This window comes from Monodelphis domestica, chromosome 7, assembly GCF_027887165.1.
Source record: "Monodelphis domestica isolate mMonDom1 chromosome 7, mMonDom1.pri, whole genome shotgun sequence".
In the NCBI taxonomy this organism is placed as follows: domain Eukaryota; kingdom Metazoa; phylum Chordata; class Mammalia; order Didelphimorphia; family Didelphidae; genus Monodelphis; species Monodelphis domestica.
This window is the reverse complement of record NC_077233.1, coordinates 80,403,329-80,423,353: the sequence shown is the minus strand read 5'-3', so window position 1 is coordinate 80,423,353 and position 20,025 is coordinate 80,403,329. Positions and strand designations below refer to the sequence as shown.

The window sequence follows — 20,025 nt, the reverse complement described above, 5'->3', positions numbered from 1 at the left end:
CATTTTGGACACGTGAGTAATAGGGACTGATCTCTTTTCTTTGCCCCAGCTATCTAAGGGCTTGGGCCTTTTGGCCCAACCTAAACAGAAGGGGTATTTAAGCCCTATTCCCTTCTCTCCCTTTTTCTCTCTCTCTATCTCTAATTCCTTTCTTACTCCTATTGTAATTAAACTCCAAAAAAGGCTGGCGGCTGACTTGAGTTTTTCATTTAGGAATTACATAGCTGATTCCTTGGCGACCTTAAATTAATATATATCAGTCTTTTAAAGTGATTCCCTTGTTACAGAGGGGAGGAGAGAGGGGAGGGAAGAATAGAAAATGATTTTTGTAGCCAAGGAATAATCTTTGAAATTGACCAAATAAAATAAAATAAATAAAAAGGTAAAAAAAAGATATTACTTCCCAAAATATGATTCAATTTCCCTTAATAAACTAAGAGGCAGAGCCACATATCTATATGAGAACCAACTGGAGCAGGAAAGGGAAAAAGATGAGCTAAAAAAGAAATTACAGGACACCACCGAAATGCTCAAACAAAAAGAGATAGAGGAGGTAAAGAACCTGGCTGCAATAAAAACAATTAACAGGTAGACCCCACAATACCAACAAAGGGGACAGAGGGAAACTAGATGTTTTTTTATGCTCTAGAATTGGTCACATTGTATTAGAGGATTGGTATGGGTATACTGGAGGAAAAGTATATGATAAATGTCCAGAAACTGGAGGAAATTTTGAAGTTCAAACATAAAAGTGAAGAGAAATATTAAAAGTACACATGGGAGGCAGATCAGTAAATGGAGAGCCAGGCTTGAAGATGGGAGGTCCTAAATTCAAATGTGGCCATAGATACTTCCTAGCTGTGTGACCCTGGACAAATGGCTTATCCCCCATTGCCTAGCCCTTACTGCCTTTCTGCCTTAAAACCAATACATAGTATTCATTACAAAATGGAAGGAAAGAGTTTAAGAAAAATCAACATGAATAATAATAAAGAACTCAATAAGGATAATCATCAAGGTTTATTAAAGAAGTCCAATTAGACAAGGCCTGGTGATGGTTTTGAAAAGAATGGAAAGGGGTGAAGTGAAATATGCTAGCTGGGGAAAGAGAAAGGAAGATCTGGGAAAATCTGGCCTGATAAGAGTAGAGATCTATAGTAGACAAGTATACATCTAGACAAACAAAGGAAGGGATAGAGAGAGTGTGGTTGTCACGTATACCACACTCTCATCCAAACTGATCAAAAGAAGGAAAAATACACACATAATTGGGTATAGATGTTCATTTCCTCACTAGGGAAATAAGAGATAAAGGGAAAAGGGGGTAGAGAAGGAGGAGAGGTAATTAAAAGGAAGGTATATTAAGAGCAATTAGTCCTAAATAAAACAAACTATTAAGGATGTACCAAAAACATTTATAGCTTTTTATGAGGTGGTAAAGAATCAGAATCTGAAATGGTTCCTATAAATTAATGAATGGAATAACAAATTATGGTTGATTAATGTAGTTTTTTGTATTTCTCAATCAATAGTGGTAATAGAGGGGTTGAGAGGAGTAAGGAAGATCTTAACTGATTTAAAATATATAGATTTCCACTCTACCCAATTCTTTCAAAGAGAAAAAAGTTATTGTCCTTTCTGTCCTCTCCCATGTTGTCCATATTTACTCTTATATTCCATTCCTTCTTAAATGCCAGATAGAATAATCATGTTTTTTCTTTATGAAAGTATAATGGATAGAAACATTGAAGTACTATGTACAGATATAGAAACCTAAATAAGTTCAGTCATTAGTTTTATTTACTCAGTATGTCACTCACCTGCAGATTTGAGGGCATAGTCAGCCATCTGGACTTGATCCTCCCTTAACTTTTTAAGCACATAATTCACCAAGATCACCATTTCCTAAAAGATGATAATTTATAGTTAATATGCAGAGGTACTCATATTGTATAACAATGAAATTTAATACCCTGACATGGAGGCATATTAAACAATCAAAACAATGTTTTGGGTTTAAATGTTTATTAGAACCAAACTTATTTTAAACCTTTTATTTAGAAAATTTGATGTGCTAGAATCTTCAATATTGCTCTGATTAACATTTAATTTTCTGGTGTTGAGGAATGCTATTTTCTAATACCATTTACTATGAAAGAAGCATTATGATAGTTGAAACAGAACTGGATTTGGAGTCAGAGGACTTTGAATCTTTCTGTCCTCCCTTGAAGTATAAGCATGGTTTTTCTACTTACCCTATGTGATTATGAGAACTCTGTAAATTTGTAAAGTACCATATAGATGTATGTTATCATCATAAAGATATTAATACTAATAGCAATCATTTATAAATTATAGTACTTTTATAGTAATACTTCTAATTTTAAAATAAATGTTATATTCACATCTTTATAGCTTCGCTTCTATCATACATTGAATATTTTTAGTTAGCAAAATTAAAAGAGAGTATCTCTGGCACATTAATTAACCTTACTATGATTAGGATAGAAGTTTTATGAACTAAAAATTCTTTTTTTCCAGAAAATGAATTTATTTTGGACTATGGGGGGAAAAAATCACAGGATAATGAAAAAAGCAGTATACTAAAAGACAGAGATCCTATGTTATGCAGATATTAGTACCAAATCACTTTGAAAAACCTCTGGGTCTCAGTATCCTCATCTTTAAAATCAAATGAGTTGGACCAGAGGCTTTCTGATAACCTGTTAAAACTCTGAATTGTTCTAAGATTAGTGACAATTTTTTTAGTAATATGGAAACAATGAAGACAAGGTAGTGGCATTTTTCATTTTTATTTGACCGTCATTGTTTAATTGATTTTATATAGCATGAAAACAGAACCTGGATTCTAATGGTGAGCCTGTACTAGCATTTCCGTTTGTTGGAATGGCTAAATTATTGGTTTATTCAATGTTTTAAAATTAAAATTTATTTATTTAGAATATTTTTCCATGGTTACATGATTCATGATTTTTCTTCCCCCTTTTCCTTCCCCACTCCCTGAACTGACAAACAATTCCACTGGGTTATACATGTATCATAGTTCAAAAAATATTTCCATATTATTCATATTTGCAATAGAATGATCTTTTAACGCCAAAATCCCAATCATATCTCCATCTAATTTTGTGTATTCCATAGGTGCTACTCTAAAAGCATATAATCTATTATTCATCTTTCTTGATCAATGACTCACCCAGTATATTTTTTTTAAGATATACTGCATCTTGTACATCTTTCCACCCTTGATTTGCATACAGAACTAATTATTTCTTAGAATCATGCCAAGGAAGATTATATAATTTTTTCTTTGAACCTTGGATTAATAATGGAAAAATGTAAAGGACACCAGAATTACTCTCTCACTCTAGGTTAGAAATCTCTCGCCTACTTGTTTTATATGCCTAGAATTCTTCCATAAAGAAATTATTCAGTGGCAGTCAGGTAGCTCAGTGGATAGAGCCAAGATCTAGAGATGGGTAGACTGTGGATGAGGAGAAGTAAGTTAATGCTGGTGAATGTTGTCCTACAGGGATAGGGGCCCTGCTGGCTGTGATCATTTCGAGGAGAACAGAATCCATAGTTTTGGTTCCAGGGAAGAAGGATGAGCTAATCCTTGCAGCCCCTAGAGGAACTGCATGGAATAAGAGTGTTTATTGTGACAGCATTATTGGGTACCCTGGTTATGGCTTAGGGTCACAGAGGAGCAGTGACCACTCTTGGATTTGGATATAGAAAATGGAAGAACTAAGAGGTTAGAAGTCCCCAGATAGAGGTCAGAAAACAGCAACACAAAAAAATCTAAAGCCTGAGATATTATCCCCACAGCCCAGGAGTAAAGCCCAATCCTAACATAAACCTAATAGCCAAGAATTAGGCCACAAAAAAAGTAAGTATATGAAAGAAGAAGAACCTGATAATAGGGGAGTGATAGAGAATTCATATTCAAAAGAAAACAGTAAAGACAAAGGAGCTACTTCTAAAAACTCAAAGAAAAATGTAAAATGGCCCTAAGTCCCAAAAGAGTTTTCAGAAAAACTGAAAAAGGACTTCAAAAATTATGTTAGAGAAGTTGAGAAAAAAATAGAAAAAAAAGAAGAAATGCAAGAAAATAAAGAAAATTATAGGGAAAAAGTTAATCAATTAGAAAAGGAAATTAAAAAACTCATGGAAGAAAATAATCCTCTAAAATCAGAATTGGGAAAGGGGAAGCTAATGACTTGATAAGACACCAAAAAATAGTAAAACAAACTCAAAAAATGAAAATGTTGAAAAGAAAATGAAATATCTCATTACAAAAATGAAAGAGATAGAAAATAGATCAAGGAGAGAAATATAAAAATTGATAAATTACCTGAAAATATAGATTCTCTGCTTCAAAAAATTAAGTAAAATTTCCCTGAAATTTTAGACCTACAAGGTAAATAGAAATTTAAAAATTCTAACAATTACCACCTGAAAGAGATCTCAAGATGAAAATTCACAAGTCTAAGTTTTGAAGCTCCAATGTCAAGAAGTACTACAAGCAACTATAAAGAAACAATTTAAATATTTTGTGGAGCTATTATAGGCAGGATAACACAATATTCAATAGCTTCTACCTCGAAAGACTGAAGGGCATCTGAAGAGCAAAGGAGTTGGGTTTGCCACAATGAATAACCTCCTAGCAAAGGTAAGTGTAATCCTGCAAAGGAAAAAAAAATGGATTTTTAATGAATTAAAGAACTTTCAGGTATTTTTTGAAGAAAATGTCAGAACTGAAAAGAAATTTTGACCTATAAGAATAAGGAAAAACATAAGAAGGTAAGTAAACATGGAAGATCAATTATAAGGGATTTAATAAGGCCCAAGTCTTTACTTCTTATATGGGAAAAAGTTATATATAATTCTTATTGAAATCATTACTAGGATAGTTTGAAAAACAGATAAAAGGCTTGGGGTTAACACGAGTATGATGAGATGTTGTAAAAAAGGTCAAGGGGTGAATATAAGGAGGAAACTCTTTAAGGTGGCACTGATTAAAGAGAAAGTACTTAGAAGTAAACTAGACTTCTGAGAAGGAATAGGATAAAGAGAAAGAGAGAAGGATAAACAGTGAGGAAAAGTAGGATGGAGGAAAATACACTTATAACTTTGAATGTTAATAAAATGAACTCATCCATAAAATGTAAGTGGAAAGTAGAAAGATTCAAAAATAAGTATCTGAAAATTATAGTGCTTACCAGAAACACTTCTTAAAATGAGAGACATATACAGAGTAAAAGTAAAAGGCTAGATTAGAATATATTGTTCTTTAGCTGATGTAAAAAAGCAGAGATAGAAAAAATTTTGATCTCAGAGTTAAAATTAAAATAGATATAATTAAAAAGGATGAGAAAAAACTACATTTTGTTAAGAGGTAACAATAGATTACAAAGTACTATCAATATTATCAATATCAATACTAAATCTATATTTACCAAATGTTATAGCATACAAATTTTTAAAGAAAAACCTAAATGAATTACAAGTAGAAATAGCAAAACTGTAATAGTGGGGGCCTTTCACCTTCCTCTATAAAAACGAGATAAAAATAATTTTAAAAAATAAATAAGAAAAGTCAAGATGAATAAAAATTTTGATAAGCCAAGTATAATAGATATATGGAGAATAGTGGTAGTCTCTCGGGGATCGAGAATGACTATTGTCTTTGTGCAGTTTCATCTACGGTGTACCCTCATGTGGCTATGGATTCCATAGGCTGAGGCGCAAATTTTGTGGCACATGGGGCATGGGACTCCAGTTGTTACGGGAGGTGCGGTTGTTGCCTGGTGTCGGCATTCACACACAGCGGCAAGACGTCGACATCGCTCATCTTCAAAGGTGGTGGTGGCATGGTTAATGTGGGTTCGCCAGCTGCTTCTGTCAGAGGCAGCGAGTTCTAGTTGCTTTGGTGTAATGCCAGCCCACTTCAAGTTGGACTTTAGCTGATCCTTTAATCTTTTCTTTGGTTGGCCTTGTTTCCCGAGTCCAGCTGACAGTTCATAGAATACCTGTCTTGGTATTCTCTGTGGGTCCATGCGGATGACGTGTCCAGACCATCATAGCTGGGTTTTGAGGACCATGACTTCGATGCTGGTGGAGTTGGCTCTGTCGAGGACTTCCTGGTTGGTGATCCGGTCCTGCCATCGGATCCTCACGATTGACTGGAGAGAGTGTTGGTGGAATTGCTCCAGCTGTTTCATGTGCTTCCAGTACAGTGTCCATGTCTCACAATAGTACAGGAGTGAGCTGAGGACCACTGTGTTGTACACTTTGAGCTTCATCGCAGTGCTTACACCTCTGGGTTGGAGGACTTTGCAGCGCACCCACCCAAGTGCCTGGCTGGCCTTTTGGATCCTGGCATTAATCTCATGGTCTAGGGACCCGTCGTTGGCGATGGTGCTGCCCAGGTACTTGAAAGTGTTGACGTTAGAAAGCTGCGTGCCGTCGATTGTAATGTACGGCTGGTTCGTTGGCCTCCCTGGTGCAGGTTGGAACAGCACCTCTGTTTTACTGAGGCTGATAGTCAGGCCAAACAGTTTTGTTGCGGTGGAGAACCTGTCCACAATGGTTTGGAGATGATTTTCTTGGTGGGCCATGAGAGCACAGTCATCTGCAAAGAGAGCTTCCAGGATGAGTCTCTCTGTTGTCTTTGTTTTTGCAGTCAGGCGGTGAAGGTCGAATAGTGAGCCACCCAGTCAGTATTTGATGTAGATTCCCAGGTCTAGATCCATCACAGCATGTCGTAATACTTGGGTGAAAAATAGGTTGAATAGTACCGGAGCGAGAACACAGCCTTGTTTCACGCCATTGGAGATGTTCAAGTGATCAGAAGTCTCTCCACCAGATAGGACTTCCCCTGTCATGTCGACATGAAAGAGCTGGATAAGTTTGATGAATTTTGCTGGGCAACCGAGCTTGCTGAGGATCACCCACAATGCGTCCCTGTTCACTGTGTCGAACGCCTTTGTCAGGTCTATGAAGACAATGTAGAGACTCAGGTTCTGCTCAAGGAATTTTTCCTGCATTTGCCTCACCGTGAAGACCATGTCGATGGTGCTACGATCTAGTCGGAAGCCACATTGTGATTCAGGCAGGTTCTGCTCTGAAACAGATGACAGGAGTCTGTTGAGTATAACAAGGGCGAGGATCTTTCCAGCAGTGGAGAGTAGTGAGATGCCTCTGTAGTTGTCACAGGCTGCTCGTGAGCCTTTGTTCTTGTATAGGGCTACGATGGAGGCATCTCTGAGTGCTGGGGGCGTGTCTTCCTCTTCCCATGTGCTGATCAGCACTATGTGGAATGCCTGGAGCGCCTTTCCATTTAAGGCCTTGTACACCTCGGTTGGGATCCCGTCTTTACCGGGTGCTTTGCCTGCACTCATTTGTTTAATGGCTTTTTGGACTTCCTCTATTGAAGGAGGGACTTCAAGTTGTTCAATGGAGCTGTTTTGGGGGATCTGGTCAAGGGCGCTTTGGTCGACTGAAGAGGGTTGGTTGAGAAGCTGACTGAAGTGTTCTTTCCACCTGTTGCTGATGCCTTTTTTTATCTTTTATGAGAGTGTCACAGTGTCACTGTCAGAGGATAGCAAGGGAGTGGTGGTGGGTTTTAATGGCCCATAGACAGTCTTGAGGGCACTGAAAAATTGTTTGTAGTTTTTCGTATCAGCAAACTGCTGGATTTCTTCTGCCTTTTTTTCCCACCATCGGTCTTGCATCTTCCTGATCTCACGCTGCGCTGTGGCTTGGAGAGACTTGAATCTGTCCTTTTTAGGAGCAGAGTTTGGGTTATTTTGCCACTCCATAAAGGCTTTGTTCTTCTTGCTCAATAGGTCTTCAATAGCAGTGTTGTTCTCATCAAACCAGTCCTGGTGGTTGCTTTGTTTTGGGCCTAGGACTGTCTTTGATGTTTCCTTCACTGCGTCTCTGAACTGGTTCCATTTCTCGGTTGAGCTTCCAGTGAGTGGTCCCTTGGCAGACAGCTTGTTGTCCAGGCAGGACTGGAATGTTTGCAAATAAGATGGATCTCTAAGAGGACTCATGTTGTAAAATGCGCAAACTGTCTGGGCATTGTAAAATGCGCAAACCATCTGGGCACATTTTGGTTGGTGAGGCGCAATGCGCATTTGAAGAGTCGCTCTAACCAATCGGTGGTCTGTCCAGCATTCAGCTTCATTCATATGGAGAATATTGAATGGGAATATAATGGAATATACATTTTTTCAGCAGTACATGTTACTTTTACAAAAATTGACCATATAAGAGGCAAAAAAAATTATATTTAAATTCAAAAACGTAGTAATATTAAATGAATCCTTTTCAGATCAAAATGTAGTAAAATTATATTTAATAAGGAATCATGGAAACAGAGACTAAACATTAATTGGAGACTAAATAACCTACTCTAAAAGAATGAATGGGTTAAAAACAAGTCATATAAAAAAATAAAAAATTTTATTAAAGAGAATAATGGTAACAAGAAAATATATGGGATGCAGAAAAATCAGTAGAAGGAATTTTATATGTCTAAATATTTATATTAATAAAATAGAAAAAACAGATCAATGAATTGGGTTTGCAATTTTAAAAAACTAGGAAAAGAACAAATTAAGAATCTCCAATTAAACATTATAAAAATTAAATGAGAGATTAAGCATAATTTAATGCAAAAATACCGTTGAATTAATAAATGAAATTAGGGATTGGTTTTATGAAAAAAATAATAAAACAGGCAAACAAGTGGATTATATGATTTTAAAAAGAGAGAAGAAAACCAAATTACTACTATGAAAAATGAAAAGAATGAATATGCCACTAATGAAGATGAAATGAAAGCAATTACTAGGAATTATTTTCCCAATTCTTTGCCCAAAAAAGTGTCAGGCCCAGATGGATTTACAAGTGAATTCTACCCAACATATATAAATATCAATTATCTCTAATATTAAATAAATTATTTGGCATAATAAAGGAGACCTACCAGAATCTTTTATGAAACAAATATGGTGCTGCTAACTTAACCAGGAAGAACAAAAATTGGGAAAGAAAATTATAAAGCAGTTTCACTAATGAATATGTTTACAACTATCCTAAATAAAATTCTAGCTAGGAGACTACAACAATATATCACGAAGATTATTATACATTGGAACCAAGAGGAATTATACCAGGAATTGGTGGATGGTTTAATATTAGGAAAACTACTAACATAATTTATTATATCAATAACAAAATTCATATGATTATGTCAATAGATAAAAAAGGCTGTTGACAAAAATCATAACTTCTATTACCCTATTAAAAACACTTGAATGTAGATATTAGTGGATTTTTCCTTAAGATTATAAAAATCATCTACCTAAAACCATCAACATTTTTTTTCAGAAAGTGGGGCAGTTTGGTGACTCAATGGATAAGAGGCCAGGCCTGGAGACAGGAGGTCCTGGGTTCAAACTTGACTTCAGACAGTGCCTGGGCAAGTGACCCTGGGCAAGAGACTTGATCCCAATTGCCTATTCCTTACTGCTCTTTTTCCTTGGAACTGATAGTAACAATTCTAAGACAGAAGGTAAGGGTTTGGTGTTTTTTTTTTTTTTAACCTCCATCAGCAAGCATTATTTATAATGGGGACAAGCTAGTAGCCTTCCCAATAAGGTCTAGAGTGAAATAAGGATTCCCATTGTCACCTTTATTATTCAATATTGTGTTAGAAATGCTAACAATATCAATGAGAAGAAAAATAAATCGAAGAAATCAGAATGGACAGAGGTAATAAAACCAAATCTTTTAGCAGATGATATAATGGTATATTTGGAAAATCCTAGGGGTTCAACTAAAAAACTAGATGAAACAATTTTAGCAAAGTAACAAGATGTAAAATGGACATAAATACAGGACATAAAATAAATCCACATAAATCATCAGAATTTCTATATATCACCAACAAAGCCCTTGTGAAATGAAATAGTAAAAGATATACCATTTAAAATAATGATAGACAGCAAAAAATATCTGGGAGTATATCTGCCAAGGTAAACCAAAGAATTACATGCAAGTAATTATAAAACACTTTTTATACAAATAAAGTCAGAGGCAATATAATAAAAATTATAATTCTACCTAATCTAGTTATTCGATACCATTCCCAATTACCAAAAAAAAAAATTAGAGCTCAAAAAAAATAGCAAAATTCATTTGGAAGAACAAAAGGTCAAGAATATGAAAGGAATTAATGAAAAAATTTAAAGGAAGGACGTTTAGTAATATCAGATTTTAAATTATAAGTAGTAATTACCAAAACTATCTGGTACTGGCTTAGAAATAGAAAGGTGGTTCAGTGGAACAGGTAGACATGCAATACAGTAATAGATTACTATAGTAACTTTGTGTTCAACAAATGTTAAGATTCAAGCTTTGGGAATAAGAACTCACTCTTTGGGAAAAATTGGTGAAAATCGAAACCAGTTTGGCAGAAACCATGTATAGATCAATATCTTATTACCAAAATGAAGTCAAAATAAGTCATTTAGAAATAAATGATACCATAAATAATTTAAAACAATTATTTTATGGGACATGTTACCTATCAGATTTATAGACAGGAAAATAATTTATGATTAAATAATTGATAAAGAGCATTGTGCAGTATAAAATGGGTAATTGTGAATACATTAAAAAGGTTTTGTACAAATAAAACCAATGTGGCCAAGATTAGAAAGAAAGCAAAAACTTGGGAGAAAAATGTATAGTCAATTTTTTGGATAAAGTCCACATATCTCAAATATATAGAGAAACAAGTCAAATATTTAAGAATATGAATCCTTTCCCAATTGATAAATGGTCAAAAGATATGAATAGGCAGTGTTTGGATGAATAAATTAAAGCTACATATAGTCATATGAAAAAATGCTCTAATGCATATTAAAGTAATTGAGATATCATATACCTATCAGATTAGCTAAAATGATAGTACAAAATGACATGTAAGAGGAGATGTGGAAAAATGAGGACAATAATACACTGTTGGTGGAACTGTGAGCTGATTCAATCATTTTGGAAAATAATCAGGAATTATGCCTGAAGTAACTCTATTTGTTTTCAACACAGCATTAAAACTATTAGTTATGTTTCATGGTTATCAGGAGAAAAGGGAAAGAACCTATATATTCTGAAATATTTATAGCCCTTCCTTTTGTGGTGGCAAAGACCTGGAAACTGAGGGGAATGGCTAAACAAGTTGCATATTCTGATGGAATGAGTAGATTGATTTTAGAAAAATATGTAAAGATTTACATGAAATAATGAAGAGTTAAATGTTCAGAACCATTGTACTGAGTAATAGCAATTTTGTTTGAAGAATAACTGCAATTGTGGACAATTACAGTTCTATATATGTCAAATAGTGCCTTCTTGAGTGCAGGGTAAGGAGGGAGATAGCTTGGTACTTAAAGATGCAATAAAATTTAATACATTTTGTATTTGAAAAATTTCAAAGTAAATTAAGCTTCTAAGGTTATGGATATAGCTTGTGCCAAGGCTAAATTAGGGAGGAAATGGGGACAAAGACAAACCTGACTTGGGATTAATTAATTATTTCATATACAGAATTCATGAAAATGGTGACAAACAGAACCACAAATGCCTCAAAATCCTTTCTTGCCTCATTGGTAATATCTGAGTCATCTTGCTTTCCAAAGGCTTCTGTATTAGGATTCAGAATGTAGTTGTCCATTTTGTTTTTGATATCTTTGAGTAAAGCCTTCAGGATATCTATCTGTTTAGTCAGGGACAGAATTTCTTGGGAATTGCTTTCCAAATTGTGGCTTCCCACCCTGTTAAAAAATGGGAAATTGATTAGAAAGCAGAAAAGGGTAAACAACCACCCACATTTCCCTACTTACATAAATAACTATTGTTGGACTTCAGTAGGCTGACAACATAGGACTTAATATGATATTTGTACACACAATATCTTATATGTTACAATATAAATCTTTCCAAAGGAAAAAATATGTTTCAGGAAGAGCAAAGAATGGAGAATAAACATTTGTTTAGAAAATATAATTACCATAAGAATCAAGTGTTTTGGCATTATACTTCTGACAGAGGTAGTTATTGTTAGTGTGACTGTGGGCCCTTTTTTCTTCTTCAAATTCTTGTTTCTAACAGCATAATTTACTAAAAAAAAGAACTGAACAGTAATTAAAGATGCCAGAGTCTAAATCCCAGCTCTACCACTAACTAGTTATATGATCTAGAAAAGTCACTTAACTGTTCTGGTGGGCCTCGATTGTTGTTTTTTTTTTGTATAAAGTGAAGGGGTTAAATTAGATCAATTCTAAAGATTCCTTATAGTTCCAAAGTTTCTCTCTTTCAAAGATGTTACAGAACATAACAAAAAATTCAGTTTATAGGTTTTATTAAAGAATCATATAACTCTTACATTATAAGTAGAGAAGTGGCACATAGTGTAGTGAATAAATAGAATTCTAAATTTAGAATCATTAAGTGCTGAGTTAAAATATTGCTCTTGACAAGCCTTTGACCATTGCCCTTGATGTGTGATAAATTTCATGAAATCATGGGCTTAGCTAGATGGGATCTTAAGTCATTGAGGCCAATTCTTGGTTTATTTTTTCAGTGAAAAAAAATGAGGCCTAGTGTTTTGGTAATTTCACAAAATTCATACAAATAAATAAAGCATGAAGAATTGAACCTAAGCTTCTGACTCTGTCTTTTCTGACAGACTAAAATGAATGTTTCACTTATAAAAAAACTACTATTCTTTTGAGGAAAACAACTTTTGTTATAAATACCTCTCTCTCTAAATACCAATTAGGAATTCTATTTGTGCAATAAGAGAAAAAAGTATTGCTTTAAATTTAAAATGTTGCTAGATAACATAATAACTAGGTTTCTTCCTACCTTTAGAATTTCACAGTTCTATAATATCACATTAAATCTCTCTGACAAAAGAATTTAATAATATATCGTAAATTAGAAAAGAACAAGTTTTCTTCCTGCACAGTGACTTAGGCATGGTATAGTAGAAGGTTTGGACTGGAAGACATGGTTCCAAGACCTGTCTTCCCCATTGATTTACCATGTAACCTGAAGTCACATTAAATCCTTGCCTCACATTCCCTCCATGAATCATAAGAATAATACTTTCTTTACCTCTATTATAACTTAATGGAAAGTTGAAATGAAATAACATATTAGAAAGTGCTATGTAAATTTTCATACTTTTACAAGTTATCCTTCAAATATAAAGATGACATACAACTGTCTAAATATGAGGTAAAATTAGTTGTTTTACTAGTATTGACTATAAGTTTGCATCAGTCCACTTAATATTCTTTTACCCCTTAACTCCTTGCTGTCAGAAGTGGGTCAAAGTATATTGTTCCATTAGTGGAATCAAAATAATTTGCATAATGCTCTAAATAATTGAAGTAGCCAATCCTAGATATAGTCATAGTATCATAAAATCATATATCAGGAAAAGAAAGTAATGGTGATAATCTCTATTAACCTAATAATGTTCGGCAATCAGGAAATTGATTATTATTTTTTTTCAATTAACATGTTAGGAATGACCCTCAAAGTATAATTCAGTACTTAAGTGAATCATTTCCCAAAAAGCATCTATAAATATAATCTAAATATTCTGCAAGTCACATATAGGCTGTGCTCCAAAAATTTGTAAGCCTGTTATTTGGAAAAAAGCATAGCCTGACTTCCAGTCAAGATGGCGGCTTAGAAGCTGCGAAAGTTCAGATCTCAGAAACCATTCCTTACCGATCGCAAACTGAGAGCTCCTAGGACACCGAAATTCAAGCTGAACAACAAGACAGGCCCGGGGAACCCTCCTCCCAGACCTGGATCAAAAGGTACGGCCCCCCAAAAGCCAAAACCCTAGATCACTTGGATCAAAGGCGCAGGCAGAAGGAAGGTCCCAGGACCCATCCCCTCCAACCCAGATTGCTGAGCCCACAGCAGCAGCGAGAACCTCAGGGCTCTGAGGACTCACCTTGAAAGCAACCTGAGCCAGTCTCCGGGGCGCCCAACACAGACATAGAGAGAAGGGGGAAGCCTGTAGCCCCCTGTCTGGGTCCTTCCAACTGAGTCTCAAGGGAGGTCCCAGCTTTAGAGCACCAGCTGAACCCAATCCCATCAGGAGCCCTCAGAGCTACGGAAAGGAGAGAAATCTTAGGGCCGGCAAAGGGGTTGCTCCGAAGAGCTTACCTTGAAAGTAACCTGGGCCAGTCTCCAGACATTCAACACAGATTGTGGAGGAGGAGGTTGTTTTTTTTTTCTGTTTTTTGGCTCGGGGATCATTCCGCACACACCAGCTGAACCTAACCCCATCAGGAGCCCTCAGAGCTTCTGAAAGAACAGAAACAGGGCCAGCAAAGGGCTTACCTTGAAAGCAACCTGGGCCAGTCTCCGGGCATTCAACACAGATTGTGGAGGAGGAGGTTTTTTGCTTTAGGGCTCATTCAGTACAAACAAGCTGAACCTAATCCCATCAGGAGCCCTCAGAGCCCAGGGAGGCCACGACCCCTCCCCCCTTAGAAAGCAGAGTCTTCTGAAAGAACCAGCTGAACCTAATCCCATCAAGAGCCCTCAGAGCCCAGGGACACCACAATCCCTCCCCCCTTAGAAAGCAGAGTCTTCTGAAAGAACCAGCTGAACCTAATCCCATCAAGAGCCCTCAGAGCTCAGGGAGTCCACGACCCCTCCCAGCTTAGAGAGCAGAGTCTTCTGAAAGAACCAACTGAATCTAATCCCATCAAAAGTCTCCAGAATGCAGGGAAGCCCAGGCTCCCCACCCATCCTCATTGACTGCTAGACTTTAAGCCAATCAAAAGCCTCCAGAGGACAGGGAAACTCAAACCCCCAACAACCTTCCCCCAGAGACTACAACAAGAGATCTTCTTTTAAAGCTCCAAGAGGGGAGACTGATAGAAGTCCCAAAAAAAAAAAACAAAGAAAATGAGAGGAACAAGAGCACAGACAAATATGGGGAGTAAAGAAGGGATGAATTTGAACCAAACAACAGAAAAAGAAGAAAAAAACTACAATAGACAGCTACTACTCACCAAATGGAACAGAGGGGGAGAGATCAGCAAACGAGAAACCAGAAATCCCAGCGAATTGGATACAGGCTATGGAAGAACTCAAAACACAACTAAGAGAGGCTGAAGACAATTGGGAAAAGAACTTAAAAATTAAGATAAGTCATCTGGAAACAGAGGCACTTGAACACTGGAAGGGTAAAGAGGTTGGAGACAGGAAATACTCAACTCTTATGTACTTTGAAACTGACCCAAAGAGGGAAGAACAACCCAATCCATTGGGGAAGAGAATAGATTTGTGCCTTATAGGGGAGTAGAAGGGTAAAAAACGGACTGGTGGGGAGGGAAGCAGTACAAGGAAAGAGGGTGGGGGAGAAATTTTAAAAAGACTACAGGGGAAAATAAGGGAGGGGATAAGAAGGGAGGGGGGTAGAAAGGGAAGTAAAATAAAATAAGGGAGGGAATGGGGGGGCTGACTATAAACAAACATTGGTATAGAAGGAAATAGTGAAAGAAGAAAAGGCAGGATCAGGAATAGAAATCAAAATGCTGGGAAATACACAGCTAGTAATCACAACTCTGAATGTGAATGGAATAAGCTCACCCATAAAATGCAAGCAAATAGCAGAGTGGATTAGAATCCAAAACCCTACCATATGCTGTCTACAAGAAACACACATGAGGAAGGTAGATATGCATAGGGTGAAAGTAAGAGGATGGAGCCAAACCTATTGGGCATCAAATGATAAAAAGAAGGCAGGAGTAGCAATCTGATATCAGACAAAGCCAAAGTAAAATTAAATCTAGTTAAAAGAGATAGGGAAGGTAATTACATCCTGATAAAAGGCAGTATAGACAACAAGGAAATATCTGTACTCAATATGTATGCACCAAATGGCAGAACATCCAAATTTTTAAAGGAGAAACTAGAGGAGCTCAAGGATGAAATAGATAGAAAAACTATACTAGTGGGAGATCTGAACCTTCCCCTATCCGAACTAGATAAATCAAATCAAAAAATAAGTAAGAAAGAGGTGAGAGAAGCAAATTAAATCTTAGAAAAATTAGAGTTAGTAGACATATGGAGAAAAATAAATAGGGACAAAAAGGAATACACCTTTTTTTCAGCAGTACATGGTACATTCACAAAAATTGACCATGTACTAGGGCACAAAATCATTGCAAACAAGTACAAAAGGGCAGAAATAATAAATGCAACCTTCTCAGACCACAGTGCAATAAAAATAATAATTAGTAAGGGTACATGGATAGATAAATCAAAAATTAATTGGAAATTAAACAATATGATTCTCCAAAACCAGCTAGTTAAAGAACAAATCATAGAAACAATAACTTCATTGAAGAAAATGAGAATGGTGAGACATCCTTTCAAAACCTAGGGGATGCAGCCAAAGCAGTACTGAGGGTGAAATTTATATCCTTGAGTTCATATATAAACAAATTAAGAAGGGCAGAGGTCAATGAATTGGGCATGCAAATTAAAAAACTAGAAAGTGAACAAATTAAAAATCCTCAGATGAAGACTAAGTTAGAGATCCTAAAAATCAAAGGAGAAATTAATAAAATTGAAAGTCAAAGAACTATTGATTTAATAAATAAGACTAGAAGCTGGTACTTTGAAAAACAAATAAAATTGACAAAGTACTAGTCAGACTAATTAAAAAAAGGAAAGAAAAAACCAAATTGACAGTATCCAAGATGAAAAGGGGGACATCACCTCTAATGAAGAGGAAATCAAGGCAATTATTAAAAACTACTACGCCCAATTATATGGCAAAAAATATGGCAATCTAAGTGATATGGATGAATACTTACAAAAATATAAATTGCCTAGACTAAAAGAAGAAGAAATAAATTACCTAAACAACCCCATATCAGAAAAAGAAATTGAACAAGCCATCAAAGAACTCCCTAAGAAAAAATCCTCAGGTCCAGACGGATTCACAAATGAATTCTATCAAACATTCAAAGAACAGCTAACCCCAATACTATACAAACTATTTGACAGAATAAGCCAAGAAGGGGTTCTACCAAATTCTTTTTATGACACAAACATGGTACTGATCCCAAAACCAGGCAGGTTAAAAACAGAGAAAGAAAACTATAGGCCAATCTCCCTAATGAATATAGATGCAAAAATCTTAAATAGGATACTAGCAAAAAGATTCCAGCAACTCATCACAAGGGTTATCCACGACAATCAGGTAGGATTCATTCCAGGAATGCAAGGATGGTTCAATATTAGGAAAACCATCCACATAATTGACCATATAAACAAGCAAACCAACAAAAAATCACATGATTATTTCCATAGATGCAGAAAAAGCCTTTGACAAAATACAACACCCATACCTATTGAAAACACTAGAAAGTATAGGAATAGAAGGGCCTTTCCTAAAAATAATAAACAGTATATACCTAAAACCATCAGCAAACATCATCTGCAATGGGGAAAAACTCAAAGCCTTCCCAATAAGATCAGGAGTCAAACAAGGATGCCCATTATCACCTTTATTATTTAATATTGTACTAGAAACACTAGCAATAGTAATTAGAGAAAAAAAAGAAATTGAAGGTATTAAAATTGGCAATGAGGAAACCAAGCTGTCACTCTTTGAGGATGATATGATGATTTACTTAAAGAATTCCAGGGAATCAACCAAAAAGCTAATCGAAATAATCAACAACTTTAGGAAAGTTGCAGGATACAAAATAAACCCACATAAGTCATCAGCATTTCTATATATCTCCAACCCAGTTCAGCAGCAAGAATTAGAAAGAGAAATTCCATTTAAAGTCACCCTAGACAATATAAAATACTTAGGAATCTATCTGCTGAGACAAACACAGGGACTATATGAACACAACTACAAAACACTCTCCACACAATTAAAACTAGTTCTAAACAATTGGATAAACATTAACTGCTCATGGATAGGATGAGCCAATATAATAAAAATGACCACCCTACTCAAACTCATTTATCTATTTAGTGCCATACCCATTGAACTTCCAAAAATTTTTTTACTGATTTAGAAAAAACCATAACAAAGTTCATTTGGAAGAACAAAGGATCAAGGATATCCAGGGAAATAATGAAAAAAAAATACAAAGGAAGGGGGCCTTGCAGTCCAGATCTCAGACAATATTATAAAGCAGCGGTCATCAAAACAATTTGGTACTGGCTAAGAGACAGAAAGGAGGATCAGTGGAATAGACTCAAGGTAAGTGACTTCAGCAAGACAGTCCATGACAAACCCAAAGATCCCAGCTTTTGGGACAAAAATTCACTATTTCATAAAAACTGCTGGGAAAATTGGAGGACAGTGTGGGAAAGATTAGGTTTAGATCAACACCTCACACCCTACACCAAGATAAACTCAGAATGGGTGAATGACTTGAACATAAAGAAGGAAACTATAAGTAAATTAGGTGAACACAGAATAGTATACATGTCAGACCTTTGGGAAGGGAAAGATTTTAAAACCAAGCAAGACTTAGAAAGAGTCACAAAATGCAAAATAAATAATTTGGAATACATCAAATTAAAAAGTTTTTGTACAAACAAAACCAATGTAACTAAAATTAGAAGGAAAGCAACAAATTGGGAAACAATCTTCATAACAAAAACCTCTGACAAAGGTCTAATTACTCAAATCTATAAAGACCTAAACCAGTTGTACAAAAAATCAAGCCATTCTCCAATTGAAAAATGGGCAAGGGACATGAACAGGCAGTTCTCAGCTAAAGAAATAAAAACTATTAATAGGCACATGAAAAAGTGTTCTAGATCTCTTATAATCAGAGAGATGCAAATCAAAACAATTCTTGAGGTATCACCTCACACCTAGCAGATTGGCTTACATGACAGCAAAGGAAAGTAATGAATGCTGGAGGGGATGTGGCAAAGTAGGGACATTAATGCATTGCTGGTGGAGTTGTTATTTGATCCAACCATTCTGGAGGGCAATTTGGAACTATGCCCAAAGGATGATAAAAGACTATCTGCCCTTTGATCCAGCCATAGCACTGCTGGGTTTGTAGCCCAAAGAGATAATAAGGAAAAAGACTTGTGCAAGAATATTTATAGCTGCACTCTTTGTTGTAGCCAAAAATTGTAAAATGAGGGGATGCCCTTCAATTGGGGAATGGCTAAGCAAATTGTGGTATATGTTGGTGATGGAATACTATTGTGCTAAAAGGAATAATAAAGTGGAGGAATTCCATGGAGACTGGAACAACCTCCAGGAAGTGATGCAGAGTGAGAGGAGCAGAACTAGGAGAACATTATACACAGAGACTGACACATTGTGGTACAAGAGAATGTAACGGACTTCTCCAGTAATGGCTTTACAATGTCCCTGAACAACCTGCAGTGATCTACGAGGAAAAAAAAAAACCTATCCTCAAGCAGAGGACAAACTGAGGGAGTAAAAACACCAAGGAAAAGCAACTGCTTGACTACAGAGGTTGAGGGGACATGATCAAGGAGAGACGCTAAATGAGTGCCCTAATGCAAATACCAACAACAAGGAAATGGGTTCAAAGCAAGGACACATGTGATACCCAGACGAATCGTGTGTTGGCTAGGGAAGGGGTGGGGGTGGATTTGGGGGGGAGGAAAAGAAAATGATCTGTTTCCAATGAACAATGTATGAAAATGACCAAATAAAATAATGTTTAAAAAAAATAGCATAGCCTAATAGAAAAAATACTAGAAAACGTGCTTGTATCTCTTAATCCTTAACATATCTAAAATATTGCTTATTTGAAATGAAGAACAATGAAAAACAATACTGCCATAATGCTATTAGTAGAAAAAATGAAAATTAAAATTTAATTTTAATAATTTAATATTCATATATTATATAATTTAATTTTAAAT

General features: G+C 35.8%; 2 protein-coding genes across 7 annotated transcripts in view; one reads left to right on the top strand and one right to left on the bottom strand.

The window, feature by feature from the left end:
- The window catches only part of C7H7orf57 (chromosome 7 C7orf57 homolog), a 144,626-nt gene that overhangs the window by 38,016 nt on the left and 86,585 nt on the right, over positions 1–20,025 (top strand). The window lies entirely within an intron of this gene.
- The window catches only part of SUN3 (Sad1 and UNC84 domain containing 3), a 91,157-nt gene that overhangs the window by 13,021 nt on the left and 58,111 nt on the right, over positions 1–20,025 (bottom strand). For all 5 annotated transcript variants that reach the window (XM_056804860.1, XM_056804861.1, XM_007500425.3 and 2 more), the window contains exons 6-7: positions 11,699–11,870; positions 1,821–1,905 (exon numbers count right to left, since the gene is read on the bottom strand). In XM_056804860.1, coding sequence (XP_056660838.1) covers positions 1,821–1,905; positions 11,699–11,870 — 257 coding nt within the window. The remainder of the gene's footprint in view (positions 1–1,820; positions 1,906–11,698; positions 11,871–20,025) is intronic.